Raw genomic sequence first — 14552 nt, forward strand, 5'->3', positions numbered from 1 at the left:
AAAGGTTAAGGAATTTTATTTTTTACAAATTAAGACTATGTAGATTTCATATATTTCTGGATCAAAAACACCTTTGTCTTCACAGTATGAGTTAGAGAATGCAGCCTGAGCTGAAAACCAAGGAACTAGAAAAGAAAGTGATAACTACAGTGATTACTGTATTAAAAACCTGTTAGGCATTTTCTTTAAAAGTAGTTTTTTATATCTTGTCATTCTTGGCACTGTTTCTAAAAGAAAAACTCCTTTAATCCCAAGCAAAAAAGCACAAGAGGTGGAGTTCGGCTTCAGATGTAACTCAGATTCTCAGGCCTAGCAGAGAATCAACAAATTTATGGAGAGTTGCTAGTGGGGGGTTGATAGGAAGGAAATTCCTTCTGGTAAATGTCAAGTGACAGGCTGGGGACAGCAGCTCAATCAGAGCAGCATCCTCTGCAGAAGCAAGCCATTCTTCCGGGTGGCATGCCACTCAAGGAACCACACGGCCTGCCAACACAACTGTCTCATAGGGTACGGTGATGTGGTACGCTGCGAACCAGCAGCCACTGGGTCAAACTGTATACTGGTTGTGAACAAGGAAAGCCAAAAATGGTGTCCTACGAGCAATGAGTTTTCAATGGCTCCAGCCCTCCTTAGGCTGAAGCTCTGTGAACAGCCAAAGCCACAACCATTCCCAAGGTTGCCTGCCCTTCCGGGCCAGCTGACTGTGGCAGCTCACGGGGAGCAGCTGGTGATCCCCATTAGTACTGCCCCCTACACCTGCAAACAGAAAGTTGCAGGAAATCAGGGGTTTGGTCGCGTGGCCCCTGCCTAAAGGCAGCTACAGACTTCTAGAAATCAGTGAACAGACCAAAACCTAAAAGTGCATCTGTAAAACGGACATTTATCGACTGCCCCAAATCTCTGGCCTGATACTACTTATTAGTGCTCAGGTGGGATAAGACAAAAATGCACCTAAGGACTGTTCTGAATGCTGCCTCCTGAGTCATCACAGCCGGTTCCCCTGGTCTAAACAAAGATGCAGTTAGTGGAGATTTTGCTCTCTCCTGCCTCAAGAAGGTCCTTATCTGGGTTTGTCTGGCAGGATTAGTTACAATCACCCTAGAGGCACAACCATGCCCCTTCCTTATCCTTCCTCTCCTGGGATCCTTATTCATAGTCACCTAATAGAGGCCACTCAGTAATTAAGACAGTGATCAAAAAAAAAAAAAAAACACTGGGACAGTTTGGGAATTTTCCATATCTTGCCATACATAATCAGCCTTTCATAAATGCCTGACAAGAATTTCCCTTTGTACTGAAATCCTCCCATCCCCATGGAAGGAAAGCAGGCAGATTCCCTGAGGATCAGATAAGGGACTGGGAAGGGAACACACACAAATCCACATTCCTTTTGTGATAGCAAGGCAGAAAGGTGTGTTTGCCAGACCAGTGGAGACTTAAGCAGCTCAGAGGAAGCTCAGCATCCACCAGAAGAGGCTTTTTCCTTGTAGGGGCTGACAGCTCAGATACAATGAGCCCAAGTAACAATGGGACCAGAAGTCTTTCCAGTGGAAAACACACTTCCTAGTCCCACAGGAACTGTGCACAAACCAAACAACGCTGAGGAAGGAAGGGCCGAGGCGTCTTTACCAAACAGTCCAGGTCCTCTTGGTGAAGCTCGGCCGGAGAGCGGACTCTTGGAGCTTGCCTCTGCTGCAGACCCCGCTCCTTCTCACGGTGGGCTGGCTGCTTGAGGAGAGGAAGGGGCTAAGGGTGGGGGCTGACAGAAAACGAAAGCAGGGAAAAACCCCAGGAATACGAAGCCAAACTCCAAACTATATTCTGCTAATCAGTTTTTTGGATCAAAAAATTCAAAATAGAGAAAACCACAAAGTACAAAAGCTTTTCTGATGCTTTTCATTATCACAGAACACGCCACCTGTAATGTGTGCAAAGAGGAAATGAAGGGCGGAGGGAGAGGAAGTCAAATTGGGGAAGGCTGGATGGCTGCTTCACTTCTTCTTCTTCTTATCCTAGAAATGGAGGAAAATGACCCAATTAACTTCTGGTGTTGACAGTTAAGCTAAAACTCTTGAGTGAGCCAACAGCTGACTGCCTTTGATTAGGTACTGTAAGACGGAAGGAGAGAAGCTACTTTGGTGTAGGAGGAGCTAAAGCTTAACCGTCTTCCACTGGCAGTCCCCCAAATTGCCAGACTTGACAAGAAAAAAGTCTACGCTCTCGCTCCCGCTTCTAACCGGCGTGAAGCTAGGTGCGTTGCCTGACCACTCCTGGTACTCACAACCGTGACAGCTCAGATACCCACCACCAAAAGCTGCAGACTGGCAGTCTATCCTAAAAGAACTAAATCAGAGGCCAAGACCAACTTTCCATTAGGCCTGAGACGGAAACATAAATCCTGGGCGTAAGCCAACATGCAAAATAATCCAGTCCAGCCAAACTCTTCACTGCACGGGGGTGGAAGCCCAGTGTATAATTACATGAAAGAAAGGCAAGTTGTTTGGACCGAAACTGGGAGGCTGGCTTCGTGCTCAGCCCATTCGTGGCACAGCCGAGACAGGGGCCACAAATCCTATCCAGTCGCCAGCACCCACCACTGCTGCACTGTCCCTTGTTCCATTTTAAGTTCCGTGAAGAAAGGCTATGCTTTCAGCTGTTCCCCTACTACTGGAGTGGACAATGCTTGCTCCTCACTAACCCTACCTAGCATACCTCACTTGGGAAAAAAAAAATTAGACCAACAAATGGATACAACTGGCCTATTTCTGAAATAAAGATAAAAAAGCTGGCTGTCATTTTATCCAAATCCTCTAGGATCTCTTTTTGAGTCAAAGCTATCTTTACAGCCTTTAAATTCTTCATATATACTAATTGTTTCTTGCTGCCACTGAAGCTCTTTTCCTTCTGATACTAATCTTGGGGAGACATTTTCTAAAAAAAAAACAGAATTGTCTTTACTTGTTCCTTTTTATCCAACAGCTAATGACTTCTAGTTTAACTTATATGCAGTGGCCTGCCTTACAAGTACCCTGGGCCCACACACAGTGTGAGCAAGCTCTCAGGTTTGAAGGACACACAGATGCTGAGCTCAGGAGCCCGTCTTTCCTCTTCGGGTGGTGCTAACCTTCTCATTCATAGCCAGGATCATCATGAGCTTTCTGAAGAGAGTTACGAAATCCAAGAAGAGGTCAACGCAGTGCCTGAAAGAGAACCACCAGGTTATAAACTGCACTTTCCATGTGTCTTTATCCACAAGCCCACAGAGGTACAGGGCATAAAAACCTCACCCCAACCCCAAGAGTCAACCTCACCAGCACCCTACCACCAACAAAGTACCCTATTGTCTCAGACCCTCTTTGACTCCATGAATCCATGAAGCACAGAAAGAAGAAAATTTAGACTGTTACATTCCTCTCCCTCTCGTCTACCTAGAGGTAACCACTATTCAAAGGATAAGATAATTAACCATCTATCAATAGTCCAACTTTTAAAAATCTGATGTCTTTCAGGAACTGAGAAAGACAATGCTTTCTAATGGATAGTTCCAGAACCCTGGATATTCCATCATGTATACCCCTGGTAGGCTGGCCACGTAAGTCAGCCAGTGCCACCTGGTCCACTCTTATTCCTACCAATGTGCAAAGAAAGGTGAGTCAGACAAAAGATCATCCCAGAGATTCAGGAAAGAGCCACTGAAGAGTAGCCTCCTCCTCCATACTTATTAAAGACCATTTTCACACTCACCAGATATAATCTTTATCTCCATTTTCAGCCTTTTCAATAATGAGTTGAGTATCAAAAAGGACAAAGCCACACATGACCACCAGCCCCATATACAGGTTTGCCTGGCAAAAGAAGAATGAGATGTTACCATGTGGTAGACCTTGTAGAGAAGAACAGTCATACCTCTCTCTGGTCCTTGGTCACTTCAAAGTACATCAAACACTAACCCTACAGACATAAACATTCACGAAAATTGAAGCCCACAATGAAGACCATATTACCTTCCCAAGCACAATTCTGCACTTATTTTTTTTTAGGTCACTGAAAGAGCTTTGACCATTTTAACAAGAAGCCACTGCTGGACTGGTTTTAGAAAAATGACTTCTGAGCAAACCATCATCTCCACTGCAATGCCCAACCCCTGTTCAGTCTGTATCTGACCTGGAGCAGAAGGCTCCACTCTGAAAGGGTGAGTGGGGAGGCTTCAAGAGCACTGCCCATGAAGATAAGAGTTTTGGAGGATTCCTAGCCTATCCTGGTTTTAGGAGATTAAACAAGGAAAAGAAACACAAGGTAAATGGGGACTGGAAAGTTATATGCAAATCTCACCTGGAAAAGCCAAACAGATCCGAAGAAAAGGTTCCCCAGGGAAGACAAGAGCATGAGGCTCATGGCCGACATCAAGATACCTAGAAGGGAAGACAAAAACCACCTTGAGAAAAGCTAACACAAAGTTCAGCAATCTCATTAAAGCCATTCTTTACTTTTTCCCCCAAAACAGAGGCTTTCATTCTCAACCCAACAGTTACAAGTTGGAGGGAGGGAAAGGGTCCCAGGGAGAATTTTGGCTAAAGCCGAGATCCTCTCCCTGTTTTCCAGCTCATACATACCTCCTAGAAAGAGGTAGCTACGGCGCCTGGCATAGAGTGCACTCAGGGTGAAGCAGGTGAAGATCATTGCTGTGCCCATGAAGGCAGTGGGAAGGATGCTGTTAAAGGAAAAGGCCGTTATATCAAGGGCTACAGGCATATAACCTTTGTTTAGAAGGTATCTTCATTAAGGTAGAAAGACCTAAGACACTACTAACATAGTTACCTGGGGTTGATGGCAATGCACAAGTCCAGAGCAGGGCCCAGGCCAACTCCTAGAAAACAAAAAGCCCCAGAACATAAAATAAACACCAATTCTTGAAGGATTAATCAATAGCATGGGCATGCCTACAGTCCTAGAAAACAAAACATGTGGACTAAGATAATTCAGTCTCCCTCCCTTCCATCCTCAACTGTTTTCCAGAGAACATATACTTGACTAAATTATTTATGGACAGAGCTGCAAAACCAAGTCCTTGGTTGAAAATCATGGATGACACAGAAGGAACAGAGATTAGGAGAAATGAAGCAGGGAGTTCAAACATTGTCAAGCTAAACTGTAAGGCTGAAAAATTCTGAAGAGCAGTGATGTGAGACTGTAATGTGGGCCAGATCAGGAATCAGAATAGAAGAAAAGGATAAAGAGCAAAGTGGTGAAAAGTGGCCAACAACCTGTAGTCATGCAGACTGACTCCCTGTGTAGCAGAAAAGGCCAGACCGGTTCTGCAGGTGGACACTTGCCAACAGGAGGGAAACCTGTCCCAGCTCCAAACACTTCCTCTACTCTGGCCATGCCCTCTCCTTCTGCTCATCCCACCTCTTAACACTTTCAAAAACCAGCTTTTCCTGATCTAAAAATCTAATCTCTAAATCCCTTCCTTCCTACAATTTCTTCAACACTGTACAGATTAGACGCACTCAGAACAAGTTGTATTAACTCAAATGTTGCTCTGTGAGTATTTTTATTAGGTAGGCTTGAACTGTTTTCCTTAATGATTATTCTAGAAGAGCTGTGCTTGTACTTCTTTTCTTGAGAATCAGCAAAGTGCCCTGTAGGATGAATCTCGATGTATGGCTTTAATGAACTGTCTGCAAGATTCAGAACAGATGCTCCTACGAAAGTTGCCAGCGTTGAGTCCTTAATTCATTAAATCAGATTCTCAGGCCGCTGTTTAGTCCCATGTCCACTGTTAACAAGTCATGCTACCTAAGCTCTTAAACTTCATTCATTCAAGCACATGAATGCTTATTTTTGGGTACAAAAGTAGAAGTCATAGTCACGAGTCACAAACAGCTTACCCTCTGGATGGGGGAGCAAGATGTACTTATATGAAATAAGAAAGTAATACAAGGCACACTCAAATACAAGACAGGATAATACAGTGTGCCAATTGGGATGCATCAGAATATATACATATCTTGGGCCTTGGTTTAAAGAGATACTAAAATACAGTGTCGCTCCCTCAAAAATCAGAGCCATCCCAAACATACCTGTAAGGAAAGCAAATCCAGCCAGAAGTCCCAGTCTTTTTTGCTCAGTTTCATGGCTGTGAGGTGTTGCCATCAGCCAAATCATCAACCCCAAAGAGCCCAAGGCAGAGAGCAGGCCAGCCTGTCAGATCCAGAATCAATAATTAAATACTTGAAACTATCAAATTTATCTTACAGGAGACTTTATTGGATTAAAATATTCACCTGAACTTCCTAATATTTGATCTTAACCTGGAGGCAGTGGAAAAGGCAGTGAAGGCAGAGGAGAAAAACCAAAAGCCTTGTGGAACAGGCTTAGAACCATGACAGATGCTGGAGGCAGTCCATCCACTAGAACTACCCAAGTCAAATTATGAGTCTTGCCCAAGAAACAGAAAAGATGAATCAAAATTGACAGGTGCTTAAAGAACATTTCAATCTGCAGAATTAAGTAGGAATGACCTCTTTTTGATCCCTTTAAAACATACACACACAAATACACATAGAGAGAGAGAACTGAATGACCGTGTACTCATGTACCCCAAAACTCAGGTTTAAATCCCAATCCCCAATGTAATGGTATTTGGAGGTGGAGTCTTCAGAAAGTGATTAGGTCACAAGTGTGGAGCTTTTTTGAAGGGAGATTAATGATCTTATAAAAGATTCCAGAGAGCTCCTTTGCCCCTTCTACTATGTGGGGACACAGAAGGTGGCCACTTACACAGGAAGCAAGCCCTCACCACACAACAAATCTGCCAGTGCTTTGATCATGGAATTCCCAAACTGTGAGAGATGTTTCTTGTTTAAACCACCCAATTTATGGTATTCTGTTATAGCAGCGTGAATGAACTGAGACAGAGTAAGAACCAAAATGTTAAAGAGTTATTTTAGGGTGATGGGATTACAGGGTTTTATATTTCCTTCTTTAACGAATCTGTTTTCTAAATTCTCTATGGTGAATATGTATTAGTTTAAGAAAAAAAAATTTAAAGCAAATGGGAAAAGTAACAGGCAATAGAGACAGAAAAAAATAATTAAAGATGTATGCAGACACCGAAGTTCCTTCCTTCTTTTAAAGGTAGAGTCAATCCTCAGTGTTCACAGTAGTTATGTTCTGCACAGTCACTGTGAGCAATGAATCAGTGATGCCCAACAAATGCTCCTGGAGGAAATGAAGGTGTAATTCTTTCGAGCGTCTTGTCAACATTTTTATCAACTGGCCTAAATAAAATACAAAACCTTACTGAATGTGTGTTTTCTGGTTAAAGACACTTGGGTATGTAGTACTGACTCTTTAACACAACTCGTGCTCAGCAGCACTGTAATTCATGCCTGAACAAAGTTTATCTAACACACGTATTTTCTCTAGAAGGCACATCACAGTATTGCATTGAGCAATACCAGACATTTGAGCGTTATGCTTGGGGCCATTTTAAACATCAAAATCACCAACAAAAATGATAAAAATGCAAAAAATGTGGCACTAAATAGACTATGAAAAGGACACTTGTTGACAGTATGAGAGTTTGAAAGAAGGCAGTATTGCTTTGCTCAATCTCAGCTAGAACATGGTGCAGCGGACAACTCAAATTTTTTGCCACTCTGTGTATGGCTGCAAAAGTCCACAAAAGCACCACAAAGGCTGATTTTAGAGTTACAAATGAATCTTGGCAAGTAGGTGAATTCACAAATATGGAATCCACAAATAATGAGGATGACTGTGTCTCACTTAAAAAAGCCAACACGACCAGAAACCAAAAGGGCCACTGTTGCCTAAAAGGTACAATGTTTTGGTCTAAACTCGAAGGATCAAAGCTCTATCTTTGAGTGTCCAAAGTAATTTTTCACACAGCTTCTGCCAGATGCCTGAGCACTGGGGTGTCTGAGCATGCCACTCCCCAGCTGCGGCAAATGCCAACATAATTACATCTCCATATTTACATTAAAAAGGACAACTCTAAAAGGGACCAGTCTTGGTTAGTGAGCCTCAAACTTTCTGGTTTTTCCTCAACTGTTCCTTTTATTGATGCTAGCCAAACTCAAACTCTCCCTCAACAAAGGAAAATGCGTTGTATCATAGAATAAAATGGACCAAGTCCTTAAAGGTCTCAACCCTGTCTCTCCTGGAAATTAAACATACAATCAGTGTTTTGTATCCAAGTACTCCACAGTCATTCAGGCAAAAAGAGGAAGAATGGAAGAACAGATAAAAAGGTTACTGTGCAAAGTCACCCCAGCATGCATGTCAAGTCTGTACTCAGTGGGTGGGGGCCTCGTACGTCAGCAGCTCAGCATTCAGTGTCAGGGTCAAGACATCCTGTTTTCAGTACCTAGAGAGGGCATAACTACCAGAAAAAGTAAATGGCTCTGCATGTCCTGATTCATGACTGGTTTTGGCTGGGCTTCCCTGATAGCTCAGTCAGTAAGACCCCTGTTCGATTCCTGGGTTGGGAAGATCTACTGGAGAAGAGATAGGCTACCCACTCCAGTATTCTTGGGCTTCCCTTGTGGCTCAGCTGGTAAAGAATCCACCTGCAATACGGGAGACCTGGGTTCGATCCCTGGGTTGGAAAGCTCCCCTGCAGAAGAGAAAGGTTACCCAGTCCAGTATTCTGGCCTGGAGAAAGTCCAAAGCGACAGACATGACTGAATGACTTTCGCTTGGCTGGGTGCAGATCCCAAACTACTGAAAAAGACTAGGGAGAGACACAGGCTTGTACCACCCTGCTGAGCTCGTTTCTTCCTAATGCAATTTATGCCACAGCGACTAGAGGAGAAAACTGTTCTTACCTGAATGAAATGGGTGACCACATGGATATAGGCCCCCGCAGCCGCCACAAACATACAGAGGGCAAAACTGGCATAAACCTTCTTCAGGTGCTGCTGTGTCGAGGGGGTTCTAGGAAAGAAGGTTAATAATGGCCATCACTCCAGGACCAATCTATTCTCTAAGCTAAGAATAATTTTCCTTCTTCTCAGGGAATATATGAAAGTTTTAATACAATAAAGAAAGAACAGAAAATCTTAAATTCTGAGGAAGGCCCCACAGCCCAGAATTAACAATCAGTACCCAAACTATAATAACTAACTAGCTTTCAGTGACCACACAGCAGCCCTTAAGAGTTTGGATGCTTTTATCAGAGCCTCTGGACTCTAGCGAAGTTAATATGTTAGTTCATACACGCAAAAGTTAATACAACAGGAAAAGGAAAAGAAAAAAGACATAAAAGGAAATGTAAAAGGAAGCACAGTCAAGGTCAAAGCACTTACATGTGGGAAAATTTAAAGAGTGCATCAAAGTTGATCTTCCGATCAAATATATTCATGATGCTAGTGTCTGTGGGACACAGCCTCCGCTCTGTGGAATCAAGGATATAAGAAAAGTTATCCGAAAGATACAGGGACACACAAAATAACAAACAACTTTCTTTTGATTTTTTAAAAATTTATTTACTTTTTACTGAAGGATAATTGCTTTACAGAATTTTGTTGTTTTCTGTCAAACCTCAACATGAATCAGCCACAGGCATTTGTTATGAAAAACAGCAACATACAAGTTGGGAAACATGAAAGTTATCTGAAAATCCCACTGCCCTAACACAACCATTTTCATTTTTACATATTTCCTTCTAGAACACATTTGCAATCATATGCAACCAATTTAAAAGGGACAAACTCATCTTCTGCCCAAACTGTTTCATTACCAGCAATCGATTTCCATTTTTTCAGTAGGTAACTTGCCCCTTTAAAAGACATTCTGTTTCTTGGAGAAACAAAGAAGGAAACTTTTTTTGGTTACAATCCCCAAACTAACTTCCTGAGGAATCCTGGGCCATCCTTAAGAGTTCACAGGCACTGCTACCATTTGTTCCCTGAGGTTTCTCTCTCACAAATGAAAACAACTACAATGGCGGGCTTGCTTCCTGATTTCCTCTTTCCTTTCTCACCTGCATCCCTACTCACCTCAACAGCACCTTCAGTTTTGTTCTTAAGGATGGATACAGTGAGAAGCTCCAGAACCTACTAAAGCCATTCCCCTCACCTCTAAGTCATGGGACTCTGGCCCTCTTGATCGAGATGGTGCAATGATTGCAGGCTGTTGCACGGCCAACCACAGCCTTCCATAACCATGATGAATCCACCCTCTAGAGAATACATTTATAGGATGGCAGAATCCAGCATCTGGAAAGTGTCTTTGTTTAAAGCTTCCATTAAGTGCCCTAATGACATCCCTAGACAGAACTTGCAACAGCACTGAAGCAACCTGCAGAGCTAAGTTTCTCTTACAACAAAGCTAGAGTGCCTCTTGCTTCCAATTTCAAGAGTTAAAGGTGGGGATGGGGAAGGGGGGTTAAATCCTCAAATACCCTGGAGGTTGTTAGTCAGAAAGGGCCAACATTCTGTAACCAGACCCCACTGAGTGGAAATTGTAAGAGGGGAGAATGGCAGTTTGCTCTTTGGCATTTCCCAGGGGGTACTCTCTCTCTTAAAACTGCTGATGGAAAAACCAAAGTCATCAAAAGCTGTTAAGATAGGGAAGGAGGTGTCAAATAAGAATTTCTCCATGATTTAGTGTCTTGTGATTTAAAATCACTAAAAAATTCATTAATTAAATAAAACTAGTTTTCCACCATTACTATCAACTCTAAGTTTTTTTAAATCTATCAACTCTAAAATTTAAGTGAAATATGTAATTATCAAATTTTCTAGATGCAAAGGTAAACAGCAATTGTAGTAGCAATTTTACAGGGAAAATGCAATAAAGTAAACATTTAATAAATATGACAAGGTGTATATGACAACTTCAGAAGTGTTAAAATCAGAGGGGAAAAAAGTTAGGACTTTGAATCAAGGAAACATATGACAGTTTCCTCTTGGTCTGTTCCAAATAGACACTAACATACAGACAAGTAATGAGTTAAAACTGTTCTTACAAGTTTTGCCAGACAGACTAAACGCACCAGTTTTCAATCTTAGCCTTAACTACCTGTGCTCAGAAGCGTAGAGAAGAGATACCTACATTCAGTGGTTCCTGTGTAAACTCAGCTGAACAAGATTAAATTGCATTCATAACTCAAAAATAGCAGCACCCATACCAAAAGTATTTTCAGTCCAGGAACAGTCAGTTCTCAGCCCAGCTTGAAGTATTCAAAACCATTAACCAAGTAACTCAGTTAACATTCCAGAGGGCCCCCACAGTTAAGTGAAAATCTTTGTTTAAAAATTTGCTTTTAAAAAAGTACAAAGAATTCCCTGAAGTCTGGTGGGACTCCATGCTTTCACTGCCAAGGGCCCAGGTTCAGGCCCTGGTCAGGAAGCTAGGATCCTGCAGGCCGAGCAGCTTGATCAAAATAGATAAATAAAATGTAAAAGCACATTAAAATAATTTTTATGTTATGTGTATTTTACCAAAATAAAGGAGAAAAGTATACTGCAAGTATCTAAAAAGGTACTCAATAAAGGATTTCCCCTAACATACATTGAAACCCATTACAGAATGGATACCAGCATTGGTTTGTCTCACTCTGGACCCCAACTCGTACACAGTTCTACACTCCGATCTGAAACAGTAAAGTGGACAGTGCCTCTGAGACTCATGGGAAATTTGCCTGCACTGCATTTGTAAATGAGAAGTAAATGTTCAAGTGTTAATCATAACTAAATTTCTTTAATTTAGAGACTCATTTTATGCTTTCATCCTTAGAAAAGCAGAATACCAAAACTTGTCAAAATTGGTCACGCATACATTGCTAAAGCTTTATTGTAAGTCACTACCTGTGGTTTCCCAGGCCAGCCTCTCTGCCAGAGGCACCCAAAAACATTGCATAGTTCTACCAAGAAAGAAAAACTTAAGTGAACACATTGCTTTGAGTCGGTATTCATGAGGTCTGCTTTGGTTTGAGGAAGGAAGGGCAGCAGGGGCAGGCAGAGGGAGACAGGAGTCAGATAGTCTGATCAAAGAACACCTATGTCTTCTCACATACTGTTAAATCTGATTTATTCTAAGCATCTCCCTTAACTTGTTCTAAAACATAACAGCCAAGTCTTAAATTAAAAAAAAAAAATTCTCCTCAATCTTATTCTAACACATATTAAGTACAAGGCAAATGAAACATGGCCAAGTGGCCAAAAGCTATGCAAAACAACCATGCATTTAGCATTCTAATAAAAAAAAAAAAAAAAGAAAAGCTTGCTGACTTTTGGAGCCAGCACAGAAGCTGCCTCAGTGTATACAATTTAACAACATTAAACCAATTAAGTCAAAGAAACATTGGTCACACGTTGATTTCAACATTCAGTGTGTGAATTATATGGTTCTTTATTCCTGTTGTAGTAAACTCAACCAGATGAATCCTGTTCCCACACATCCAAAAGGATCTGATTGATACTTAAGAAAAATCTCATGTTAAAAAAAAAGGGGGGGGGGTGTGGAGCAGTAATTTTTGTTAGCAGTTCTTCCTACTAAATAGCTTGTAGACTCTGTACAACCATGTCCCTGGAACAGTGGTTAACATGGCCAGCTGCCTCTGAACCCTGGCTACTTCCTTAGCTGTATGATGCAGCAAGTTTCTGGCACTTAACCTCACTGTGCTTCAGTTTCCTCTTTTGTAAAATAGTAACACTTAATATTCCCTACTTCATAGGAATGAGGACTAAGCGAGAGAATACAAATCAAGTGCTCAGAGTAGTGCTTTTTTTCGTAAGACCAGCTCAGTATGTTAACCATTGTTGTTACCAGTGTAATTCATTACTCTCATGTCCTCAGTGCATGACTTCCCCTTTTTTTTTTAATTTGTTTAGAATCATTTAACAGATGTTCCAAACACACCCTTCACAGGGCTACAGGTGGTGGCTTTCCCTTTTTTAAAAGTCTAGTTTTAGAAGACATTTATCTTAGACCTAATTTATATACACTCTGTATTTTACTTAAAAAATATATATTATCCAATAACTAACTATATCCTGAAGGCTTAACAGTTACACAATGAGAGAGTAAAATTAAATGGGAGGAGGGGAGAGTCTAGGAAAATTATAAACTGGAATTGAAAGGAACCTGGTTAAGCTAACTACCGATTAAAAGGTTTAAATGGCATGTCTCTCTGCTGGTACATTTACACTGTCTCTCCTGTCCCCCAGGACCACAAAGGTGTTTTGAGACAGTCTAATAACCACTAAGTGATCGTCTGATGTGGCAAAGAATTTGATGAAATAAATGGTTATTTATTAGCTTGATGTTTTCCTTGCCACCCTTAGGAGGCAGGTCAGTTTGGTTTCAGGAAATCCAAGAAATTCTGTCTCAGCTAGGGCTGAGCTCTGATTGTCCTAGATTTGGATTCCAGATGTCCCAGCCCATCCCTTAACTTGGACCAAAATTCCTGGATCAGGTAACACTGCATCTCTAGGAGGCTGCCTCAGAACCTAACAAGTAACTGGAGATGGAATGCCTATTGCCTTCAATAAATTATTTTTTTGCATCAAGCTGACACTACTAAATCTCCCTCACTAAAGCACAATTGTTTGACAGACACTGAATCGCCTTAAGAAGGTCTCGATGTCCTAAATGCATAATCATCCTCCAGTATAAACCAGCAATCCCTCCCCAATAAAACCGTATTTAGCCCAAGTGAGAGCAGGCATAGATTAGGACAAACGGCACACTCACTCAACCCTCATTCCTAAAGCTCTTTTTTCCCCAAGTGTTTTGGATTCCAGTTAATTGTGCAGGAACTGTTCTCACACATTTTGTTGTAATCACTTTAAGAACCTGCATGTGATTCATCTGGCTATCCCCCACACTTAAATCTCCAGAGTAAATCTAGATGCTACTATCTAATGAAGCGTTGCAACCACACATCAAGATTTCTCAGCTGGCTCAGAGAGGAACTTCCCTTAAAGGGTCATTCAAGTGGCCCTAAAAGCCAGTCTACAGTTTTTCTCTCCTTGGTTTGAATACTGTTTTTTGAAAACAAAAATGTGTATGTGTCATATAAAAGCTACTCCATACAATTTGGTTAGTAACTCTAGAGGAGAGCAAGGTGGAGTGAAAGACATTTCTACCAGTTTCTACACCCAAATCAAAGTAGCAAAGAAAAATTTAGCAAGATAACGCATCAAGAGAATATTCAGTGTTTTCCCAGAGGAGACTAATACCCTTGGGTAGTTTATGAAATAAAGTGAAACTCTTCAGGCCAGTAACGGTACCTCCTGTAACAATACCACCGACTGCATTTATATAGAACTTTACAACTTTCAAAGCATTGTATTATGTACATTATCCCCTTTGATCATCATACACATGAAGAAAGGACAAAAATGATTAGTACCTCTCTAAAGATTAAAAAGACAGTTCAAAAAAGTAACATAATAGTATCATGAGCACTGGATTTGAAGTTACAAGTCCTGCCATCAGATCAGATCAGATCAGTCACTCAGTCGCGTCCGACTCTTTGCGACCCCATGAATCGCAGCAAGCCAGGCCTCCCTGTCCAT

General features: G+C 41.6%; 1 protein-coding gene across 2 annotated transcripts in view; it reads right to left on the reverse strand.

The window, feature by feature from the left end:
- Positions 1 to 14552, reverse strand: part of TMBIM6 (transmembrane BAX inhibitor motif containing 6) — a 16684-nt gene continuing 2132 nt past the window's right edge. For both annotated transcript variants that reach the window (XM_019960624.2, XM_070789150.1), the window contains exons 2-10: positions 9333 to 9420; positions 8853 to 8961; positions 6084 to 6204; positions 4819 to 4867; positions 4614 to 4711; positions 4333 to 4412; positions 3745 to 3845; positions 3125 to 3200; positions 1 to 2012 (exon numbers count right to left, since the gene is read on the reverse strand). In XM_019960624.2, coding sequence (XP_019816183.1) covers positions 1992 to 2012; positions 3125 to 3200; positions 3745 to 3845; positions 4333 to 4412; positions 4614 to 4711; positions 4819 to 4867; positions 6084 to 6204; positions 8853 to 8961; positions 9333 to 9388 — 711 coding nt within the window. In that variant the 5' untranslated portion in view covers positions 9389 to 9420 and the 3' untranslated portion in view covers positions 1 to 1991. The remainder of the gene's footprint in view (positions 2013 to 3124; positions 3201 to 3744; positions 3846 to 4332; positions 4413 to 4613; positions 4712 to 4818; positions 4868 to 6083; positions 6205 to 8852; positions 8962 to 9332; positions 9421 to 14552) is intronic.

Source organism: Bos indicus, chromosome 5 (genome assembly GCF_029378745.1).
Source record: "Bos indicus isolate NIAB-ARS_2022 breed Sahiwal x Tharparkar chromosome 5, NIAB-ARS_B.indTharparkar_mat_pri_1.0, whole genome shotgun sequence".
Taxonomy (NCBI): Eukaryota; Metazoa; Chordata; class Mammalia; order Artiodactyla; family Bovidae; genus Bos; species Bos indicus.